The following is a 24,704-nucleotide window of genomic DNA, read 5'->3' on the forward strand; positions in this document are numbered from 1 at the left end:
CTGAAGGCTCCATGGGAGGGAGAATCCACTTGCCTCATCCAGCTTTGGGTGGGTGTGGGCCCTGGGGTGGGAGTGTGGCTGGGTCACCCAATCTCTGCTTCTGTGCTCACACTGCCTGCTCCTCTTTTCTGTGTCTCCTCTTTTGTCTGTTTTCTCTTCTGTCTCAGATCTCTCTCTGCCTTTCTGTTATGAGGACACTTGCCACTGGTTTTATGGCCCACCTGGATAATCCAGGAAGCTCTCCTCATCTCAAGATCTTTAACTTGATTATCTCTGCAAAGAACCTGTTCCCAAATAAAGTAACATTCACAGGCTCCAGGCATTCAGACACAGACATATCTTTTTGGGGCCTGCTATTCAACCCACTGCAATCTATTAGAGAGATATGTGAAAATCACCTACTCTGATGGTAGATTTCTCTTCTTGTACTTCTGTTAACTTTTGCTTATCTTGTGACCATGTGGTTAGAAACACACTTATGGCTCTTCTATCTTTCTTGTGTATCCAATTTTTTATGTAGAGACCTCTATCTCCAGTCACACCCACCCACCTAAAAAGTCCATTGACGACAAACTGTCAGTTGTTGTTTATCTGAAAAAGACTATAATTTGTCTTCCTTCTTCCATCCTTTCTTTTGCTGGGCATAGAATTCAAAGGTTACATTTTTTTTCCCCGTTAGCATTTCATTCAATTGTCTTTTATAAAAAATTTCTTGTTTTATATTTCCAAAACGTCTCAGGGCCAGAGAATTAGTATTGTTCTACGCCCAGAAATTAAAAACCTCTGCTGATTCAAAAAAATATATGCCATTATTAATATGACGGAGGATTGTCTCAAATGAAATCATTCTAAGTGACTGATAAAAATGTTCCATTAAGTATAGCGCAGAATATTTTGGGAAAATATATGTAGAGAAGCTGAAACAAACGTGGACACTGAAGTACATCAGAGACATCTCAGTGTCTGAAGAGATTCTTCACACTTCATTATCTGCTAGCTTAAATGTAATGAAGGGTTTTTCTAGAAAGCTTTATTACTAGTAGCTAGAATGAGCTCCACAATAAACAATTATAATGTATATTCTCATATAATATACTGCTATTGCTACAATTTGAGAATGCAGAGGAATGAAAGAAATTAGTTACATAATCTTTCTTCTTTGCCCCTCAAGACTCTCACACATCATCTCCAATTTGTAATCAGTTTGTGAAATACTGCACGAAGCTTGGCACGTGTAAGTTTAACATCTCTGGCCTCAGAGTACGGAGGAGTTACGGAACTTTCAAGGGCTGCCCAGAGCGGTCCCACCCACTTATAATGTGCGAGCCGGGGCCTCTCGTGGCCCCCAAGCTCCGTCCTCAAGCAGAGGCCAGGGATGCGAGGCTCTCTGCGGTGCGAAAGGCGGGTAAACCCGGCGAGCCCAAGAAAAACACCATCGAAACGCGTGGTTTGAGCCACAGCGACCGCCAGCCCAGCTGTGGGCGCATCTTCAGACCTCCCGGCTCCCCGTCGTCCTGGTAACCACACTGAGAACGCGCGTGCGCAGATAATTCTCTTATCACGTGAGGCCGGGCCAGGGGGCGGGGCCGAAGAATGCTCACCCGGACCCGTCGCCCCTCCCCTGTCAGTGCGGGGCCCGCCGAGGCTGGGCTAACCTGCCCAATTGCGTGGGGGCGCCTCGCAGCTCCCGCCCCTTCTCGCTTTGCTTTCTAGCGGCTGGTTCCTCGCACCACGTGCCCTCCTGGCCGCTCCCCCTGCTGCCCTTTCCAACTGCCTGTTGGAAGCTGCTGTAAAATGTCGTGAGGGGTGCTGCCGCTTTACGGCTGCCTCTCCCAGACTCCAGCCCGGGAGCGCCCACCGCCGTCAGCCGTGTCTCTGAGAGTCGGCCCAGTGGAGAGTGAGAGACCCGGCCTGCCGCTCTCTCCCCGCCGCGCCCGATCCGGCCCCCGGCGATGTGAGCTCGAGGAGGCTGCGGTGCCCCCCTGCCCGGGGTTGAGACGGGCGGCAGGTGCCTGTGAGGCGGGCGGGTGCTGGGGGCCTGCAGGATGGAGGAGAGCATGGAAGAGGAGGAGGGGGGCAGCTACGAGGCGATGATGGACGACCAGAACCACAACAACTGGGAGGCCGCCGTGGACGGCTTCCGGCAGCCCCCGCCCCCCCCGCTACCCCCCTCGTCGATTCCAGCCCCTGCCCGAGACCCTCCGGGGGGCCAGCTGCTGGCGGTGCCCGCCGTCTCTGTGGACAGGAAAGGCCCCAAGGAGGGGCTCCCGATGGGGCCGCCGCCGCCGCCGGAGGCCAATGGGGTGATCATGATGTTGAAGAGCTGCGACGCGGCCGCCGCCGTGGCCAAGGCGGCCCCCGCCCCCGCCCCCAGCGCCACCATCAACATCAACACGTCCACCTCCAAGTTCTGTGAGTCCAGCCTTTCCCCGGCAGTCCCGGCTTTCCTTCTCCCCACCCGGACGCCGAGTCCACCCCTCTCGGCCAGCCCGCTTCCTTTGTTCCAGGCCCGGGTCTCTCCTCCCCTCCCCGCCTCTCCCCCCTCGTTCGGTGTCTGCGGCCAGCGCCGGGGCGGCCCTGGCTTCTTGTATTACCTGGCCGGGAGAAGCAGCCCGGGACGCGCGCAGCCCCAAGTTCTGCAAACGCGATCCTTATCGCAACCGGCTCGCTCTCGACTGTAGGAAGCTCTTTTCTTCTCCGTTCCCCCTTAAAGTTTCACTCTCAAACGTGAGGGGAGATTAAGGGTCCCTAAGTTTCGTCAGGGAGAGGCCTTTAGTCTTCCTTTTACAGCCAGAGAGAAAAGAAACCTGGCAACTTGTGCTCTTGTGCTTTTAGCCAGTCCGCGTTAAACAAGTCAGGAGTTAGAAAGTTAACCTACATCTACCCCTCGTTCTTTCTCTTCTCCGGTGTACACCTTCTGCATCCTGATAGGTAGGGGCATGTGTGAGTTGCTTCTTGAGTAACACCAATGCAGTGGGAGCTGCGACACCGTTTTGAAGCTAATAATGTATAAAATTACTTTTCAAAGCCTGCACTTGTAAGAATAAGCCATTCAGCATGTGTCCACATCCCAGATTCTGTTGAATATTGAACTTTCTGTTAGTGATCTGCCTTAACGCTCGATTGCAGGCAGAAAGATTTAAGACCATAGTCTGTTTTGTAATCGGAAACTGTCCCTGACCAGGATGTATGCTTCCATAGCTAGGGAAAAAAGTGCTTTTGCTCTGAGCGGTTTTTTTGGGGAGTGGTGGTGGTGACAGTTGACCATTACGGCCAGATTTTTCTCTCCTATTAATAACTGTAAGTTTTGAGTGGCATCTGCTAAACCAACTGGAGATTTCATTTCTAGTTACTAATTTTATCAAGCTGTACCAGTAATTGTCCAATTAGCTGTGCAGAGGAAATATCTGCCTTGATTCACATGTGTAGTCACAGCCTTACACTTTTTGTTTTTTGTGGGAACAAGCACATAACCTTATTTGTTTGCCTTTGAGATAGTGCTTTAGTCAAAGACATTCATATGTAGGTATGGTTGGTAAGATTTGTATGTGATTTTTTCCATATTATTCATACGTGAGAATAATGGTTATATCGTATAGTTTGTATGTTGAAGTTTATGTGGTGAAACCAGACCTTGGACAGAGTGGCAGGGTGACTTGTCTAATGCTGAAGGAAGCTTGCTTTAGTGTTTAAACAAAACTCTTTTGAAGAGTTCAAAAAAGATCATAAATTTAAAAGCAGAAATCAGTGAAATTAGGAACAAAAGGAAGATTTGCCAAAACAAAAGATTGTTCTTTGAAGATTAATAAGCTAGACAGACCTCTGATAAGATTGATCAAGAAAGAAAGATGCAAATAAAATACGTGAAAAATGGGAAATAACTACAAACATGAGATTTTAAAAAAGAATTTTATGAATTGCTATAGGTTAGTAAATTTGAAAGCCTAGATGAACTGTATAAATTCTTAGAAAACTACAAACTGATAGTTGGTATCAGAAGAAATAGATAGCTTGAACTGACTAATAGATATTTGATAAACTGAAAGGGTAGTTAAAGACCTCCCCTTTCAAAAACTGGACTGAGATAATCTAATGAGTTGCATCAAACTTTTAAATAACACTTAATTCCTTTTTACATGTTGTTCTGGGGAATACGGGGGAGGGGGGGAAAAGAGATGCTAAGCTCATTTTATGAGGTTGGTTAAATCTTTATTCTAAAACTAGATTAGGACAATATGGGAAAATTATAATCTGTCTCAGTTATTAGCATAGATATGAAAATCCTACACAAAATACTAGCTCATCAAATCCAACAATGTGTTAAAAGACTCATGATCCAGAGAGTTTGTTTTAGGAATGTAAGTATGGTTCAACATCTGTTTATCTATTAATGTAATTTATCATTAATAGAGTAAAGGAGAAAAATCATGATTTTCTCGATACCATAAAATCAGTGAATAAGATCCAGCTACTACGTATTATAAAAACTCTTTGCAAGCTTGGAGTACAAGATAAACTAGATAAAGGTCATTACCAAAAACCTATAGCAAATAGTAATACTTAATGGAGAAATTTTAGATACATTCACTTTAAGATTGGTAACAAGATAAAGATGCCCTCTATCATTGTTACTGTTTAACATGGTAAGAAAAGTCCTGGCTAACACTACAGAGGGAAAAAATAAGAAGTATAAGAATAGGAAGGGAAACAATAAAACTCATTATTTGCAGATAATATCACTTACCCAGAAGAACTGTTAGAATCTAGAGTGAAGCTATTAGAACCAGTCAGAGATTAGCGAGGTTACTGGAGTTAAGATCAACCTACAGAAACTAATAGCTTTTACTACACTAGCAGTAACCAAGTAGTAAAGGTAATCAAAAGCAAATACTGTATACGATAATAGCAACAAAACTATAAAGCCTCTGGGAATTAACACAAGACTACACAAGACCTTTAAGGAGAAAACTTTAGTAAGGAGCTAGAAGAGGGTCTGAATAAATGGGGAAACTTTCCATGCTTTGGGCATAAGATTACTGATTATAAGGATGTCAGTTTTGGGGGCCAGCCCCGTGGCACAGTTGTTAAGTTTGCACATTGTGCTTCAGTGGTCCGGGGTTCACTGGTTCAGATCCCGGGTGCAGACCTGTGCCCCGCTTGTCAAGCTGTGCTGTGGCAGGTGTCCCACGTATAAAGTAGAGGAAGATGGGCATGGTTGTTAGCTCAGGGCCAGTCTTCCTCAGCAAAAAGGGGAGAATTGGTGGCAGATGTCAGCTCAGGGCTAATCTTCCTTAAAAAAAAAAAAAAAAAAGAATGTCAGTTTTGGGGTTGGCCTGGTGGTTGAGTCGTTAAGTTTGCACGCTCCACTTTGGCAGCCTGGGGTTTGCAGGTTTGGATCCTGGGTGCAGACCTACACACTGCTCATCAAGCCATGCTGTGGTGGCATCCCACATAGAAAATAGAGGAAGAGTGGCACAGATGTTAGCTCAGGGACAATCTTCCTCAACCACAAAAAAAAGCTTTCTCCATTTGTTTTTTTTTTTTTTGGAGGAAGATTAGCCCTCAGCTAACTACTGGCAGTCCTCCTCTTTTTGCTGAGGAGGCCTGGCTCTGAGCTAACATCCGTGCCCATCTTCCTCTAGTTTATACGTGGGACGCCTACCACAGCATGGCTGCCAAGCAGTGCCATGTCCGCACCCGGGATCCGAACCAGCGAACCCCGGGCTGCCGAGAAGCGGAACGTGCGAACTTAACTGCTGCGCCACCGGGCCGGCCCCAAAGCTTTCTCCATTTTAATCTATAAATTCGATTAAACTGCCAATAAAATTCCACTTGCTTTGTCTGACAAACTCAGTAACCTAAATCTAAAATTTGTATGGTAGGCGGGATAAAGTTTCTGAATAGCTAAATCAAAGATTTGTTTTGGCGGTGGCTTGCGTTATCAGAAGTTAAGATACTGTTTCAGGGCTGTAGTAATAAAAACTAGGGTAAGTGCAAGTATAGAAATACAGACTGGGGGAACAGATTACAGAACAGAGACTTACATGTATATGTTAAGGAACTTAAGACAGAGGTGGCATCATAAGTCAATGGAGAAAGGAGGCATGTGTTTATGAAGAGTCCCTCACTACATGGAGAAAAAACAAACCTAACACAGACAGGATGGACAGTGGATAAATTAAAGAGCTAAATGTGAAAGGAAAAATTAGAAAAGTAATGGAAGACTATGTTGAAGCTTTTTCCCTAGGGACAGGGAAGGCCTTCTTAAAGTTTCAAAAACTTACAAAGGTGAAAAAATAATGACACTGATTCTATAAAAATTAAAGATTTTCATTTAGTGAAAGACATGAAAGAATGAGAGAAGATATTTGCAGTGCCTAAAATTGACCAGGGATTAATATCTAGAGTAGAGAAGGAACTACATATCAATAAAAAGAAGGCAGCGGCTCCTGTGGAAAAATAGGCAGAGGGTATTAATAAGTAGTTTACAGAATAGAAAATCTTAAGCATAGAAGGAGATGTTTGAAATTATTAAATAATCAGAGACATGCAAATTAAGAGAGTAATGCAATATCTTCTTTTTCCATGTATTAGGTTGGCAAAAAGTAGAAAGCTGGATGGTACCAGGTGTGGGTGGAGTATGGGGCTGTAGGATTCGCTGGTAGGACTAACAGTGTAGCGGACCTGTGAGGTGTTGAGATGCCTGGTCTCTGTGACCAGATAATGAAAGACAGCTGTAGTGATGAAGCCCTGAGCCGTGACGGTGAGGGTGTACTTCTGATCTGTAAGGTGAAAACAGCTTCTGATGGTCTGTTTTTGGAACAGATTGAAAAAAAAAAAAGCTTTTGTTACCTTACTGGGTGCGTACCAGATTCCAGGGACTGTTAATTTGTCCCAGAAGGAGACCATATCTGGAACAGCAACTACAATTGTAGTTGCCACTTGATGTGATTTACTATATACTCTACAGTTATTTTCCAAGACCCAACTCCTCCACTCTGGCCAAATAAGCTACTGAGATCGGAATGTCATAACAATCACAGTCCCTGTATCTTTTAAGTCTTTGAAGTTGGTACCATCCTCTGCAGTTTCCACCGGGATGCGCTGTTGTTTTGGTAGGAAAGGGCACATCTAAGGGATTTTACTTGACCCTTCCTACGCTGATAGCCCTTACTCCATAGTTTAGGGAGCCTTTAACTGCATTCAGAAACTAGGGAAGTTACAGGGTGGGTCTGTGGATCCACTGAACCTGCTATGAGACAGATTGAGGCCAAAACACCATTTATCAGTGTGACATCTACAGCTCCTGATCTGACTAGTTTACTACAGTGACGTTCTGTCAGGGTTTGTATTGGCTTAGAGCCAGCGTTGAGTAACCCCTAAAAAGCCTGAGTGATTCTGTTTCCCAAATGCACTGTCTCCTTGATGAATAGCTGCATGTTCTATTGGAAGAGGCTAGGAGGAAGACTTTAAGTATGCTCTTGATGCGATTTTATAGGATCCTTCCTCAGTGAACCCATTTTCTCCTTTATTCCGGGAACTCTGTGTCTGTGAACAGGCTCAGTCTGGGTATTAGGTGAGGTGCCGTAACTCTCCATTGTGGCTACTTAAGTCAGGCCTCTGATATACTTAGAGTTTTTTGTTTTTGTTTTTTTTCTTTTTTCTTCCCATTATACAGATCAAGTAATACCTTAGTATACCGCCCATCTTTTTTTCCTAAAGACACCATGGTTAGCCACCACCAGAGATCCAAGCCATTCTGATAGCCGTTTGGCCCTGCTGCCTATTATAATAACCATCCCCACTTTATGTCTGAGGAGTTAGTATTTCTACTTACCCTTTATCACTTTGGAAATCCCATTATCCCACTGAAATCAAGCAGCCGCTTTTAATGGTCAGTGTTGCCTGTCTTTAACCCAGAACTACAAAGGATAGCCACCTCAGCATTTTATAAGGATGTTGTATCCTTCACCAATATATTTATCAATTCCTTGGTGAAGGGTCTTCTCAGAGGACAGTTTAAGAGTGTGTATGTGAGTGGGCTGGATATGATAAAAATACTCTAACATGCGTGTCTTCATAAGTCTGGATTCATTCGTCTGCATACTAAGGAATTTTTGGCATCCTGACCTCCTCTCTCCTTCCTCCTCTTCCTCACTCAGTTCCCTTCCTGCTCTTTTTCCTCCTTGTCCATTTCCTTCTTTCTCCTACACTTTTTCTGTTTTCCCTCCTCCTCTGTTTATAGTCAATGAAGTGTACCCGTTTTAGCTATGTAGTTTGATGGGTTTTGACCCATGTAACTGTTTTATCTGGGAAATCCAGATAAAAGCAAGCTAAAAGCTAGCCCATTGTTGTTATTACTGGATGCTGGCAGAAGCCAGAAGACTCCTGGGTCAGAGGAAGAAATATGTTATTCATGACACAGCAAATAGCATGAGAATCGGCATATTTGCATAGGTTTCCTTTCCCCTCAAGTCCCCCAGAGGTGACATCATATGGCCAAGATGGATGCTCCCTCAATGGGTTTGTGTTGCAGCTGAAGAATATTGAACTTGAGGAATTCACTGCTTTTATAGAAAGCAGTAAGCAAGCCTGCTCTTTTGTCCAGAGGAAGATAATACCTCACCTTTCAAGGTTGTCAACTGTAGAATGGCCCAGGTTCAAGAGTAATTGCTCTGGGCCTTGCAGTCTTTGCTCACTCAGCAAGACATGTAGGAGTGCAAGAGGCCGGCAGAGGACTGTCTCTCCGATGGTAATCACTACAACAATCAACAGATAGAACATTTCCATCACTAAAATACTTCTCATGCTTCTTTGCAGTCAGTATCCCTGCCCCTAGCCCCAGGCATCCACCGATCTGCTTTTTGTCGCTAGGTTTTCCTGTAAATGGCATCATACAATCTGTATAATTTCCTGCTTGGCTTTTTTCCTTCACCCTGTTTTTGAGATTTATGCATATTCTTGTATGTATCAGTTATTTTTATGGCTGAGTACTATTCTTTTTTGGGATATACTACAAATTGTTTACCTGTTCTTCTGTTGGTGATCATTTGGATTGTCTCCACTTTGAGTTATGAATAAAACTACTATAAACAATCATGTGGAAGGTTTTGTGTGGACATAGGTTTTCATATAAATATCTACAAGTGGAATTGCTTGGTTATATATTAGTTGTATGTTTACCTTTATGAGAACCTGCTAAGCGGTTTTCCAAAGTGATGGTAGCATTGTACATTCCCATCAGCAAGGTGTGAGAGTTCCAGTTGCTCTGCATACTTATTGATACTTGTACTGGCCAGACTTCACCTTCTTAGTATTGTCAGTCTTTTAAATTTTAGGCTTTGTAGGGTGAATAGTGATATCTCATTTTGGTTTTATTTTGCATATCCTTTTTACATGTGCTCTTGGCTTTTTCATGTGCTTATTGGCCTTTCATATAATTTTGTTTGTGAGAATCTCTTCAGGGTTTTCCTTGGATTGTTTGTCTCACTGTTTTTAAGAATTTGTCATCAATTTTGTATGCATATTTTTTCAGATATGTATTGTGAATGTTTTCTCTGTGGCTTTTTATTCTTAACAGTGTCTTATGAGTTGCAGAAGTTTTAAATTTTGACTAGGTTTGATTTGTCAATTTTTCTTCTATGGCTTGTGCTTTTTGTATCCTAAGAAATATTGCTTACCCCAAAATCAAAAAGATTTTTTTCCTTCTATTTTCTTCTAGAAATTTTATGGTTTTAGCTTTTATGTATAGATCTATTATCTAAGTTATGAGTTGATATCTGTGTGTAGTTAAGGATTGAAGTTCATTTTTTTTCACATGGATGTCCAGTTGTTTTAGCACCAATTGTTGAAAAGATTATCCTTTCCTCACTGAGTTACTTTGGTAACTTTGTTGAAAAATAACTGACCATATATGTATGGGTCTAAATTCTCTGGTGTATCATATTTAGGATTGTTATATCTTCTTGATGAATTGGCTGTTTTATCATTATGGAATGTCTATCTTTATCCTTGGTAATATTCTTTACTCTGAAGACTGCTTTTTCTGATAGCCATTGCAGTTTCTTCAGGGTTATTGTTTACACAATATATCTTTTCCTGTCATTTTATTTTTAACCTCTGTATTTAAGTGCATTTCTTGTATGCAGCATATAGTTGCGTCTTGCTTTTTTTAATCTAGTCTGATAACTTCTGCCTTTTAATTAGAGTATTTAGACCATTTATGTTTAATGTCATTAGTAATATGGTAGGGCTTAAATCTATCATTTTCCTGTTTGTTTTCTCTTTGTCCCCTCTGTTCTTTTTTTTAATTTCCTTTTTTCCCCATCTTCTTTTTGGTTATTTGTTATGATTCAGTTTTGTCTCCAGTTTGGCTTATTAGCAGTCTTTTTTTTTTTTTTCATTTTTTTTTTTTAGTGCTTACTCTAGGATTTACAATGTGAAAATTTAACTTATCACAGTCTATCTTCAAATAGTAAACTGCTTCATGTATAGTGTAACCATCAGTTTACTTCCATTTCTTCCCTCCTCTCCTTTATGCTATTGTTGCCATACATTATCATAATTTTACTTCAACATGTCATAACCCCCCCAAATAGTTATTAATTTTGCTTAAGACAGTCATTTATCCTTTAAAAAAAATTTGAGATGAAATTCATGTAACATAAAATTCACCATTTTAAAGTGAATCATTCAGTGGCATTTAATACATTGGGCAACCACCCCTCTGTCTAGTTCCAAAACATTTTTTTTTTTTAAATTCACCTTGAGCTAACATCTGTTGCCAATCTTCCTCTTTTTTCTTCTCCTTTTCCCCAAAGCCCCAGTGTATGGTTGTCCATACGATAGTTGTAGGTCATTCTAGTTCTTCTGTGTGAGATGTCGCCACAGCACAGCTGTTGACAGATGAGTGTTACAGTTCTGTGCCTGGGAACCAAACCCGGGCTGCTGAAGTGAAGTGTGCCCAACTTTAACCACTACACCATCAGGGCTGGCTCGCCAAAACATTTTTTATCACCCCAAAATAATACCTGGTACCTATTAAGCAGTTACTCCCCATTCCTTCCTCCCCCCAGCCTCTGGGATCCACCAGTCTGTTTTCTGTCTCTGTGGGTCATCTTATTATGGATGTTTCAGATGAATGGAATCATATATGAAATTTGTCTTAAATAATCAAAAAGTGGAAAATAAGTCTTTTTTATTTCCCAGGTAGTATTTGTCTCACTCTTCATTCCTTTGTTTGGATCCATGTTTCCACCTCTTATTTTTCTCCTACCATAAGAACTTCTTTTAACATTTCTTACAGTGCGGTTTATTTTGGCCTTCATTTATTCAGCTTTTGTTTGTCTGCAAAAGTGTTTTACCTTCATCTTCTAAGGATATTTTTGCTGGATACAGAATTCTAGATTGACAAATTTTTTTTGTTTTCTGTTTTTCCTTTCAAAACTTTAAAGATATCTTTCCATTATCTTTGGCTTGCATTGTTTCTTACATGAAGTATTGATATTCTTATCTTTGTTCCTCTCTATGTAATGTTTCCTTTTTTCTGGCTGCTATTAAGGTTTTCACTTTTAGTTTTCAGCAGTTTGATTGTGGTGATCCTTGGGGTAGGGTTTTCTTTATGTTTATTTTTAGTGTTCGTTGATCTTTTTGGATTGTGGGGTTTTAGAACTTGTCAAACTTGGGACATTATCAATCTTCTGTATGTTTTTTCGGAATTACTTCTCCTCTGGGTACACATTAGACCATTTGTTATTGTACCCTAAATCACTGAGGCTCTGTTCATTATCGTTTCTGACTCCCTTACCTCCCTTCAGGTCAGATAGTTTCTATTGCTATATCTTCTTTGGTGTCTAATCTACTGTTAATCCTGCTCTTATCAGCAGGAGTTACAGCTGTTTTTAATGTAGGCTGTCATTGAGTCCAGGTTTTAGTCAGTTAACTGAGCAAACTCTTATACCCATATTTAGCTTCTTGAGGAAGTGCAGTGAATAAAGAATCTTTAGTAAGTATGTTCCTTTTGATAACTTAAGTCTTATCTAAAGTTATGTTTCTTTCTTACTCAGTATCCCCAGAATCTGATCCCACATGTATTCTTTAGGTGTCTGTCCATATAAGATGTTCAAGTCTTTGGAAGTCTTAAAGTCTTCCCAAAGTCTGTAGATCTTTTGGAATGTAAGCTGGCTTCTGTTCATTTAGCGTTGGTACTTGTTCCCTTGGGAAATCTGATTTAGTTGGAGGATTAGAAGCAGTGAGGGCTGTCTGGAGGTGAGGCATAAGGAGAATCTGCATTCCCTTGCAAGGTTTCAGGTAATATCACGGCAGGGTCTTCAGTCATGTGAAGATTAGTCATGTAAAGGTTAGTTGGAGAGGAGGGGTGCCTCTTAGGCAGGGAAGGCTCAGTGTGTTGTGCAAGGTCAGAGTCCTCGGGTTGATCAGACTCCACTAAACTGGCCCCATTTCTGGTTTCAGGGTCCTCCTCTTTCACAGTTAGTGTCCTAACTTTTACTTAAGAGATCTCTCTAGGATTTGAATTATTTTTATATGGTAATTCTGTAATTTGCAGGATCATTCTGTTTCTGATTTTTGGCTATATTAACCCTGTGCCTGGAAGAATTAAGAGATTCTTTTATGGAAGTCATAGATGCTCTTTGGCTGTGTCTTCATTGAGCTAATCATTTTCTTAAAACTTTTACCTGTCATCAGAATCAGACAACCCACTCCACAGTCTTTCTATTTCTCATTAACTGCCAAAGCAGCCTGCCATGTTGTTTTCTTCAAGAACAACTTTATTCCAGGTGTCTACAAGTAATAATAAGTAATTTTGTGCTGCTACATGGCATATATTGTTAGTATTATGCTATCTAATGGTGGTAATGTCATCATTGCCTTTAAATCCAACTAGATCCTAAAACCAAAGCCAGCTTCCTAGCTTTTGAGGGTGTGTGTCCTGTAACTACTCTGATACCAAAGACTTTTATCAGTCACAGTTCAGTGCAAGAAACCGCTCTAGGTATCCAAAGTGAGAAGAGATTTAATACTGAAAGTTAGGTCTTTTTAAAATTGTTGGAAAGGTTAGAGGTAGTGGGAGTCAGTGAGGCTGCTGCTGCCGCCGTTCTTACGTCGTCACAACTGCCTCCCTCATCCCTGAAGTTGGTGACCACACACTGGAACTTGGAGTTTGGCTGCCAGAAACTCTCGCGTCTCTAACCTTACTGCCACAACCACCAGCAGCAATATGTCCTTTGCCTCACCTTGGCCTTCCAGATCTCAGTCAAATCTATCTCATTGGTGGAATCTAATTTGGGAAGTGTAATTATTTAGTTCAACTTTCCATTCTACATTAGTCAGCTTTCTATCATAGTAGCCCCCAAGTCTCAGGAACTTCAGGAACAACCAGGTTTATTTCTTGCTCGTGTTATGTTAGCGGCTGACAGTTGGATGTGGCTCTTAAAATGTTGTCTCATTCTGAAGACAGAGAATGAGACACAAGCTCTTTTCTAGGTCCTGTCACTCTTGGCAGAGGCACAGAGAAGAGAGTGGACAGAAACACAAAATGGCTTTTAAAGGTTCTGCTCAGGTGTAGCGTGTGTCACATCTGCTCATATTCCAGATTTATTACACAGTAGAATGGTTCCCCGTCTGCGTGTGTTGGGATGGGGGCAGGTGGGACTGTGGTGTGAGGATAAAAGGCAGTGAATGGGTGGGCGGAGGGAGGGAGGGATCTTCTATTGACTGATGATACTGTGCCGTGATCTTAGGAGAATTATTAACCCAGTGCACCAAACGGTTCTCTCCTCCAGATGAACAAAGGCTTCTAGTGTTTTAAATTGAACTCAGTGAAATTATTTTTTAAATTATTCAAAAGTGTGTTAAAATTGACTTTTGAATTGAGTGAAAATGTTAACTGATTTTAGTAAATCATAAATAAAGTTGCCCTTTACTTGATCAGATCCTATCTGCCAGTTTCCAGATTGGTTGGTTGTTTTACAAGTGGATCAGGTAATGTATTCAGGTCTTAAAATATGCACTTTTTGTAGCATCTGTGGTGGTATTTGGTATCTTCTTGCCTTCTAGCTTAGTGGAGTTGTGCTATAGCAAGCATCACTATGATATTGATTGATTGTCCAAATTCTAAGATCTCATTGGGGACATCGTCTTGCTGTCTTTTGACATGTATTGCACCAAGTGACATTGATGAAACTGTAAGAGAAAACCATTGTAATATTTATTCCAGTTCCAAATTCCTAAAGAAAGTGAATGCTGTTTACTTCCTCTTTAAACTGTAACTCTGTAAGGGATAGACCATATGTAATCACTCTGTAAACTGTTAAATAGTATATAAAACAGTTATTGTTGATATCCTTTTGTAATGTGTTGGCAGCGCAAACTGCCCTTCCATTCTTCTTCCTACTTTTGTTGTCATTTGGCTGTTAGCCTCTATAGAGTTATAGATCTGTAATTTGTAGTTGCAGGTGTGCTGACTAGACCGGGAATGGCATTTTATTCAACAATTATTTATTTAGTGTCTTCTGTTTACCAAGATAATATTTTAGCCTCTGGTGGTGAATGAGACAGAGTTTAGTGTGGGAGATGGTGGACAGATCATTATTATACATTATGGTAAAATGCTGTAGTAGAGTTATCTATGTACGTGGTAGCATAGAGGAAAAAAATAATCTTTGTGAAAATGAATATAACTTTGTCAGGAGGATTGAGGAGGCAGGGTTGGGCTGGAAGAGACCTCCTTTGCAGAGGGGGCAACTTGAGCTGAAGATCCAGAGTTGAAATTACTGTTGGAACATAGGGTGTGAGGAGGAAGTGGCACAAATTAAACCTAGATAGAAAGAAAGGTCTAGATATGAGGTGCATGCGTATTAGATGTAGGATTTTCTTCTGTAGGAGTAGGAGCCACTGAGGGATATTAAGGGGCTCAACTTAGTAAAATTTGTCTTAGTGTGTTCAGGTTAGAAGAGAGAGAATGGAGGCTTAGAGACTACTTAGGGGGGTTGTAACTACTGTAGTCTAGACAAGAGATGATGGCCTGAACAAATAAAGCATCGGAGGAGAGATTGCTTCAGATTTTGGAAATATCTGGGGACTAGGTACAAAATTTGGGAGTGAAGGAGGAAGAATATGGATATGGGAGGAGTATAGGTAGGTGCCTCTATGTCTGCACATGTGTGCGTCTGTCTCTTTTTTAAGGTGTCTCTGGAACATTCAGGTAAAGAGGTTCAGTAGGCGGTACACTCTGAGCTTTCTCATTCCCTGTGCCTTAGAATATTGGAAATACTGCAACAAAAATTTAATTTCACTAGGTTTGTTTTTCCCTTTCTGAGGATTTGAGATTCACCAAACTCTTTGGCCTTAAAACAAAACAACACAAAACTTTGCTCTTACTAAAATACAGGTTTATAATTTGAGAATTCAAACTGTGAAGACACATAATGAAAATCAGTGGTTCCCTCCCCTGCCCCTTCTTATGCCGAGACCTGTGACCCAGAGTCAGTCACTTTTAATTCTCCTAGCTGTTTCTGCTGGTAGTTATCCATACGTCTTAATGAGTTAATATTGTTATTCCTTAATTTATCACTTTTATATTATCTGTTGGCTTCCTGTTATTAATATGAGGTTTAGTTCTCTTCTACCGCTACACACCTTACCTCTTCAGTTCTTTTAATACCACAACTTTTGGTTCAATTAATAAGCCATGTTTATGTTATAACTATGTAAATATTCACTGAAGGACCAGGAGTGTCTCAGATTTCTTTTGCATAGAACTTTGTTATTAGTTGTCCTGTTTATACTTGTATAACTTTTGTTAAACTTATTTTTAAAACGTCAGTGGCTTCATCAGATCTGCCATATACCCCTCACTGGTGTTTTTGAAATGCTCAATTAATTAGTATTTTCTTTTTGTCTGCTTATGAAGCTGTTAGACTTCTTGTTCCTATTTATTCTTTAGGGCCACTGCATGGTTGCCTCTCAGGGACGTCTTAGATAGTGGGAATGACTGTGGCTTGGCGTCTTCCCCTTGTTGGTTTAGTCGTGTGTGTGTGTGTGTGTGGCACAGATCTTCTAGTAGCCTCCTGAGAAAGTGTGTGTGGATAGTAGTTTCACGCCTTGCATATGTAAAAATGCTTCTTTAACACTTGATTGACAGTTTGATTGAATATAGAATTCTTAACTGAAAATTTTTCTTAAGTTTTTAAAGTGTTGCTTCATTGACTGTAAGCTTGCAATAGAGAATTCAGGTGCCATTTTAATTCTTGTTCTTTCGCATGTAGCCTTTTTTCCCCGGAGGAAATTTCTGGGATATTTTCTTATATTTTTGTGTCAGTATTTTTCTCCCTTTACATTTTGTCTATTCTCTCTTTTCTCTGGAATTATTGGTAGTCAAATGTTGAATTTCCTGTTTTGATCTTCTAAGTCTTAACTATGTTTTGCTATTTTCTTTTTCTCTTAATGTTCTGAGAGAGTTCCTTGATATTTTCTTCATTCTTCTATTGGATTTTTAACAATGGCTATATTTCTAATTTTGAGAGCATGTGGATTGCTGTTTTTCATCACAGTGTTCTTAATTTTTATCTTACATCTCTGGGGATAGTAATTATAGGGTTTTTTTTTTTGAAGTTTTCTTCTATCCTCTTATCTTTGTTTTTATCTTTTCAGTTTCTTTTTGTTTTGATCTATCATGTCTGAGACTTTGCATATCTTGGTGATCCTTAGCTGTCTATTCATATTCAAAAGTGAAAAAGGCTGATTGGTAGTTCTGTGTTTACAAGGGGCCTGGCCAGGTTTCACTGTTGCCTTTCACTTCAGGCTAATTGGATGCAGAGCGGCTATTTTGTTGGAGAACTGCCAAATATTAGTTTCGTGGATGACTTTTCTCTGGTCAGAATGGTGGGGGTGGGTAGGTGGAGCGGGAAGTAAACTGCATTTCTCCTGCCTGATGACGTTCTAGAATTAAAGAGAAGGAAGCAGGTTAGATGTTTGAGCATTTCTTATGTTCATTTTTGACTGTTATTTTGTCCACCAGCCCTCTGCTTCTCTCTCTCTCACACACACACACACACACGCACACACGTCTGTGTCTCAGAGACACAAGTTTTATCTTTCAGTTTCTGTGCAGAATAACCCTTCTCTTTTTCACTGTTTAGTCTATAGGCCAGCATCCAGTCTTCACCCGCTACCCACTGACTTCTAACCCACTCTCGCTGTATCCTGTCCTTGTGCCCTGAACTTCTCAGGGTCCTGCAGGGCAAGAGGAGCTCACTTATTGGTGTTTCCACCTCAGGACACATGGCCTTATGCTCCCACCTCAAAGTTACTTTCCTGGTCTTAATGCTATGGAGAGATCAACTTGAAATCTTGCAGGAAATCACAGAATTATAAAACTATGGCAGATCTGCAAGTAGCATGGTTTATACCTGTGTAATCTCAATTGAGCAGATACTTTCTATTCGAATGTTGTGAGTTTTTGGATTAGTTGAGCCATAATGGATGTCTTGTTAGCTCTTGACCTTTTCATATATGTACTATCATAACATGTTCATTTTAGGAACTGTGTCACAGGCTCAAGTGTGATGTTGTAATTGTAGAATGACGTTGAACAGTAACTATTCTAAAGGAGTATAGATTTCAATCTTGCTGGTAGGCTGCTGCAGCTAATTTTCATTTTTTTAAGATAGTAGTGATGAAGGAAGTTTCCACTATTCTATTACATTTCCTCAAACTGAGAAAACGTTGGATTTCTAAGCAGTAAAACAACAATGAAATGTATTTTCTATACAAGTTTTACAGTGTTTTGGGGAAAGAATGTTATTTGAAGCAAGGCAAAGCAGGTTATGTAGTTTCATATAGTTAATATGTTACAAGCCTTATCTGTACCAAAATGTTTTCTTTTTGTGGGGGAGAGGGTGGGGTGGGAAGCACAGAACTCTGAAAGAATGTGTTAATGAGAACCTATATAAAATAACAAGGGACTGGCCCCCTGGCCGAGTGGGTAAGTTCATGAGTTCCGCCTTGGTGGCCCAGGGTTCACTGGTTCGGATCCTGGGCGTGGACATGGCACTGCTCATCAGGCCATGCTGAGGTGGCGTCCCACACACACAACCAGAGGCGCTCACAACTAGAATATACAACTATGTACCGGGGGGCTTTGGGGAGAAGAAGAAGAAGATAGAAAAAAAAAAACTTTGGCAACAGATGTTAGCTCAGGTGCCAAGTCTTTAAAAAAAAATAAGACATCAGTGTTTAGTTATTTGTTTAAATGAATGTCACCATGTTTACATGGATGTAAGATTATATTCACAGTAGACATTTTATATTGTCTGTAGTGTTTAAATTGAATTATGCAAACCACAAACAGTAAAACTTAGAAACTCTCCAAACAGACACCTAAAGCATGCAACTTTAAAAGGTTTTATCCTACTTTTTTTATTTTTTATCTTTTGTTAAAAGATTGGAACCTGCGCTAACATCTGTTGTTGCCATTTTTTTTTTTCTTCTTCTTCTCCCCAAAGCCCCCCGGTACATAGTTGTATATTCTAGTTGTGAGCGCCTCTGGCTGTGCTATATGGGACACCACCTCAACGTGACCTGATGAGCGGTGCCGTGTCTGTGTCCGGCATCTGAACTGGCGAAATCCTGGGCTGTCGAAGCGGAGTGTGGGAACTTAACCACTCAGCCCCAGGGCTGGCCCCAGCCTACTTTAGAAACAATTGCTTCATTAGGACTTAACATTACCTACCCTCTTCTGTTGACAAATCAAAATATACCTGAGTAGGTGGTGCAGGTGTTTTTTTTCCCTACTGAGGAAAAGGATATTTAACATATTTGGTAACTTATTTTACTGTTTTTTTTTTAACTGGGCCGTTCTTTTAGGAGCAGCTAAGTATTACTGTCTCCTTTGTCAGTATCAAGTTACTTTCCTTTTGAAAGAAATGAATAACTGGAATTTTCTTAAAAATAAAGGTTAAAACCCCATTTATTTATTAGACTACACTACCTTGTTCTGGTTCTCCTCTTCCACTCTGTTCCTTTTCTGTATTCCTAGAGGCTTCCCACCTTCCACAGGCTTTGATCTTGGTCTTCAGCTTCTCTCTATTACTGGAAAGATTTCAGTCATCCCCTTGTGCTGGAGGGAGCAGAATGTTCCACCAGGTGGTAGTGTTTTGGACCACACAGATGTCCTGGATTGTTACTGATAGATGGGCACACCGTGGCAACAAGAAGTCATAATTTTTCTCTTAGATCACATACGCTAGCCAGAGTTAAATAGAAAACCCAGGGCCTTTTCTCCTAGTCCATTTTGTCAGATTATCCAATTGTAATTAATTATGGTTAATCTAAAAAGTCATTATTTTGAGACATAATTTAGCCTGTTAAATTTGGCTTAATCATTTATTTAATAATTGCTATCAGTTTTTTTAAAGATTGGCACCTGAGCTAACATTTATTGCCAATCTTGTTTTTTTCCTTCATCTTCTCCCCAAAACCCCCCCAGTACATAGTTGTAGATTCTAGCTGTGAGTGCCTCTGGTTGTGCTATGTGGGACGCCGCCTCACCATGGCCTGATGAGCAGTGTCGTGTCTGCATCCAGGATCCGAACTGTCGAAACCCTGGGCTGCCAAAGCAGAGCCCACAAACTGAACCACTCGGCCACGGGACCGGCCCTCTATCATTGTATTCTTAAGGAATCAATTCTAAATGAGGGTGGCTTTTTTGGTGGGGAGAAGTGATATGAAAGAGTGGAACATTAATGAGTCTTTGATATGAAAACAGTTCCTAGCTGCCCTTTAAAAATTTTTCTTTGCTACATTCACACCTTTGACTCTCCAATTCAAGTTGTTTAGAACAAACCGTATGTTAGCAATCGAAAACAGAGGAACACCTGTGACCCCTGGCTGTCCTGAGCTGCTGATTCTCAAACTTGAGAAGGCATAGGAATCACCTGGAGGGCTTGGTGAACAGATTCCTGTATCATGGGGTGTGCAGCCCCGTCCACCCTGCCCATAGGGGTTTGAGTTTGTAATGCCTTCTTTAAACAGTAGTGTGTTATTTTCAAGCTGGAAAATCTAACCTAGATAAAATTTAGTAATTTAATGGTAATTTCATTTTTGTTTAGGTTCCATATAGTATATTTCTTTTGGTCAGTCTGATCTTTTTTGTGGGCAGATTGAAAGCGATTGATTACATTTCTTTAACAAGAGGATCTAGTTTTAAAATTCAAGACTGTACATACATACACACACTTACTTTGAGGCTATGTATGTCAAAGGTTATAAATAAACAAAACAAACAGCTAATATATATTTTTGTTTTGTTTTTAAATCAGGGATTAGGTTGAATTTAGCAAGGAAATAAATATCTTAGAGGTTCCTGGATTGTCATTTTAAATGTTGACTGCAGATTGGTATAAAAAAGCTTCCTGATCTTTGGCTCAGAGTATATACCAACTAGTACTCATTCTTCAGACTTCTTCTCGCTCTGCGGACTCTTGTCTGTGTTCTATTTTGCTGAGTCTGTTCAGGCTGCTTTAACAGAACACCGTAGACTGGGTGGCTTGTTTATGTCTCACAATTCTGGAGGCTGGGAAGTTCAAGATTAAGGTCCTGGCAGGTTTGGAGTCTGGTGAGAGCCTGCCTCCTAGTTCATACAGGGCCGTCTTCTCACTGGGTCCTCACATGGCAGAAGGGGTGAGGGATCTCTCTGGAGGCACTAATCCCATTCATGAGGACTCCACTCATGAACTAATCACCTCCCAAAGGCTCCACCTCATAACACCATCACACTGGGGGTTAAATTTCAACATATGAATCTTGGGGTGGACACGAACATTCAGTCTGTAACAGCTATAATATATGGTCAACTGATTTGGCAAAATGTATGTGGAAATAGATAAAGCTTTTTTTTGGATGTGGAAATAGGCTTTAAGATTTTCTGCTGTGACTCATGCCCTTTTCATTTTGGTTTTAAAGTCTCTTTTCAAAGATGTTTAAAAGCAGAGCATTAAAAAAGAAAATACCCCGTGAAAGACACTGGAGAGGCACTAGAAATCCCTGCTTCTGTGGTGGGACTGCATTCTGTACTTAGAGCTGCAGGACTTTACATCGTAGGTTCTTTCTCCTCCTTCCTGTCTTTGACTTTGTGATTTGCTAGCGTGTGAAGCCTGTGCTTGAGAAGAAGGAGTGCGCCCACCTGCAGCCATAGGGTGTAGTTTGTTGAACTGAGCACCAGGAGCCCATGAGATTGGTGTGTTAATTCTTGGCTTTTCTGATACTTGGAGTTTTCTTTCTGAGCATGTCACTTACTTTCTTTAAGAATCAGCTTTTGGTGTAGAGCCGGTGTATGATGTGGTTTAGGTGATACACTGTTAGGGGGATTCAGTAACCTAGACTCACATAGCAAGAAAATTATTTCTTTTTCCATTGTTTTCAAATTTTTTTTTTTAATTCTTCTGAAAGCAGAAAGGTAGTATTTTGTAGCTGATGTGTAACACTTCTCAACGTCTGCCAGTCTCCCTTTTTCACAGGGAAGGAAAGCAAGCTTCAGGCTCAGAACCTTTAAAGGCGGTAGGACCTATCTAGAATTTAATAACATTGTATTTATTTCTATATTTCCTTCTGTTTAATGGCAAATGACACTGCTTTTCTATTTTTGATCATTTCTTTTTTTTTGTTTTAAGCCCAAGTACTTTTAATTAAGCACACGGGGGTGATTCTGGGAAGCACCTGTGGGAGTGGAAATGTGAGACAGAGATGGTAAGGAAGCTAGTAAAGCGGTCACCACTGTGGTCACCTGGAGCATTATCCCAGTGGGCACTCTGGGAGACAGTGTAGCACATGTGCCTTAGCCTTATCTCACCTGAGAAAAAAAGGGAGATACTGGGGTATCAGTGTTTACAGCGAATTCTCTTTAGTCGTTACCTGAAGGTGGCTCCTGGGGGTTAATTCTCCAGAACTTCCAACCTGCTCCTCCTTTAGGCAGAGCAACTTTGGCAGCCAGACGCAACGCTGAGGCAAATAGTGGTAGGTGTTGACAGTGGCCTTTTTGGACAGAGTAAACTGTTCACGGAGCACGAACTTCCACGCATGCTGAGCTTCTTCTGCATCCTCCTTGTCTTATTAAACAGCAACCCCAAACTTTGGCACTCAGGCCCAAAACTTTGGAGTCCTGCTTGACCGTGCTCGCACATCTTGCATCCAAACTATTAGCAAATCTTCTTGGCTCTACCTTAAAATATATTAAAAAATCTGACCCCTCCTCTTGACCTCAGTGCCACCACTTCATTTAATTGCCCATCATCTCATAGCTCCTAACTTAGTTTATTCCTAACACAGCTGCTAGAATGATCTATAGAAAACTAAACTCAGATGATGTCACTTCTCTGCTCAAAACCCTCCAGAAGCCCCTGTCTTACTCAGAGTAGAAGCCAAAGTCTTTACGATGGCTCATAAGGCCCTCCAGGATCTGGCTGCCTCCTGCCTTGTGTGTGTATGTGTCTGTGTTGCACGTGCATGTACACTTCTTTTTGTTTTTAGCCTTGTATGTGGTCAAACATTTCTTTCTTCCCCATTCCCTTCAGTGCAGTTTATGTGATTCTTTTGTAACTTAGATTCATTTGTGGGAATCTCAGTTTGCATTTCTATCTTTACCACTATGTTCTGGTTGATTTTTTAATTTATTTTCATTCAGTAAGTTGACTTTTATGGTGTATAGTTCTGTTGGTTTTGACAACGCATGGCATCGTGTATCCACTCCCACAGTTCCATACAAAACAGTTCGTCCTAAAAATTCCCCCAGGCTCTCCCTTTGTAGACGGTCCCTCTCCTCACGTTCCAGCCGCTGTCAGCCACTGATCTCTGTTCCTTCCTGTAGTTTTGCCTTTATTAGTGTCTTAGAAGTGAGAATCTTAAAATATATAGCCTCTTTGGTCTGATTTTTTCATTTAGCAGAATGCATTTAAGATCATTCCGTGTTGTGTAAACAGTAGTTCATTCCTCGTGTCCTTTAAATTTATTTAAATAAATTGTTCAGTATTTTCTTTAAAAGTGATTTGATTTAAAGAAAATATTGAACAAAAATGATAGAGGTGATACATAGATATGAGAAACATGTCGAACCTGAATGACTAGGATTTGGAAATCAGTAATATGGTAGAAAGATGCTAGGTGAAGGCTTTGCTTCACTTGGTACTTCTGCTGGTAATTAGCCATGTACTCTTGGGGAAGTCAACCCTCTCTTCCCCATTTTCTGGTAAAATAAATGTAAAACTTCTGATCTAGTGGTTGTTAGCTCCTTTCATGGTTCATAAGAACCGGGGTATCTTAGGTGCTTCAGGTAGCTCTTTTTAACATTAGCATTTCCTTGTTGTGAAGCACCTGTCACCCCTGGAGTTCAAAGTTGTTAGGACCAGCTGTTATAAATTCTTTATTGACCCTATAGTGAAGAAATAAGAACCAGCCTAGGAAGACAGAAGCTTTCCTCCAGGTCATGGGCATTTTTTTCTGTGGAGCTTATCTATAGTGTAAGATAGTGAGAGCCTTAGAGCTACAGTGACCTCCAGGAGGTACTGATGGTGCCATAAATCTCTGTAAGTTTCTAGCAACCTCTTTTGTTAGTGTCACATGTGAACTTTAATCCCCATAGTGTTATCCTTAGGTAGGTTTCCCCAGCAGTGTCTGTAAAGATTGATTGTTGGAAGTCGTCGTTTCCCAGAACTTTATTGTGGTTCACGGATATGCCATCTTGGCTCGTCATTGAGGGTCAGTGCATGTTTGAGAACGCTCCACTGAAGGCTTACAGAAACCAGGAAGGGAAACCCGTGATATTTGCTCATTTTGTTTTTATTTTTAAAGATGGGCAGATTCATAGTAATTCCTTTCTAAATCATAATTAATGGCTGTTTAAAATTCCTGACCAGGTTGATTTTTAAAAATTGAAAATGGGATAGTGGTTGAGTTGTATTTGGTGATAGAGTGTCATTGTGAAATCTGAGAGTAAGTGAAAGGAATTTGAGTGCAAAATTGCTGTGATTTGTGTGTTTTACATGTGGCACATAGTAATATTAATTTTACTTTTTACTTTTAGTAATGAATGTTATAACTATTGAAGATTATAAGAGCACATACTGGCCAAAATTGGATGGTGCCATAGATCAGCTTTTAACCCAGAGTCCTGGTGACTATATCCCCATATCCTATGAACAGATATACAGGTAAGTCGAGATTTAATTTGCCTAAATTTGAGAGGGTAAATTGAGGTTCATAGCAACTTGAATTATGACATTATGTATGCATAGAATATACATAAGATGAGGTTCTGTAAGTAATTTATATGTTACACACTTGTGGGTGGGAGGTTTGATTTATACTTTTTGCTTCAAAATTGGTTTCCAAATGAAGATAGTGTTAACCCCATTCAATTAGACTTCCTCCTGCCATACATAATGCAGAAATTGTGGAGGTCAGTGAAAAGGCAAAAATATGTATTTTTAGTCTCACAGGAAGACCCTAGCTTAATCTCTGGATGTTTATTGACACAGTTCTGACTATCTTTGGTTGTTTTGTTTCCCAGCTCCTGGAAAATGGAAACAGCAAATTAGTGAGGAACCGGGTTGGGGTATGGGATCAGCCCAGTCACAAGAGGAAGAAGTGACAACTGTGTTGTTCCTTCCACATAAGTGATGCATGTAGAGGTT

The 24,704-nt window shown here is 40.7% G+C and overlaps 1 protein-coding gene across 1 annotated transcript in view; it reads left to right on the top strand.

The window, feature by feature from the left end:
* Positions 1 to 1,434: 1,434 nt before the first annotated feature.
* Positions 1,435 to 24,704, top strand: part of CACUL1 (CDK2 associated cullin domain 1) — a 67,435-nt gene continuing 44,165 nt past the window's right edge. The window contains exons 1-2 of the mRNA XM_070590147.1: positions 1,435 to 2,412; positions 24,095 to 24,221. Of these exons, the coding sequence (XP_070446248.1) occupies positions 2,046 to 2,412; positions 24,095 to 24,221 (494 nt within the window). The 5' untranslated portion in view covers positions 1,435 to 2,045. The remainder of the gene's footprint in view (positions 2,413 to 24,094; positions 24,222 to 24,704) is intronic.

The sequence above is a fragment of the Equus przewalskii genome, chromosome 1 (assembly GCF_037783145.1).
Source record: "Equus przewalskii isolate Varuska chromosome 1, EquPr2, whole genome shotgun sequence".
Lineage (NCBI taxonomy): Eukaryota > Metazoa > Chordata > Mammalia > Perissodactyla > Equidae > Equus > Equus przewalskii.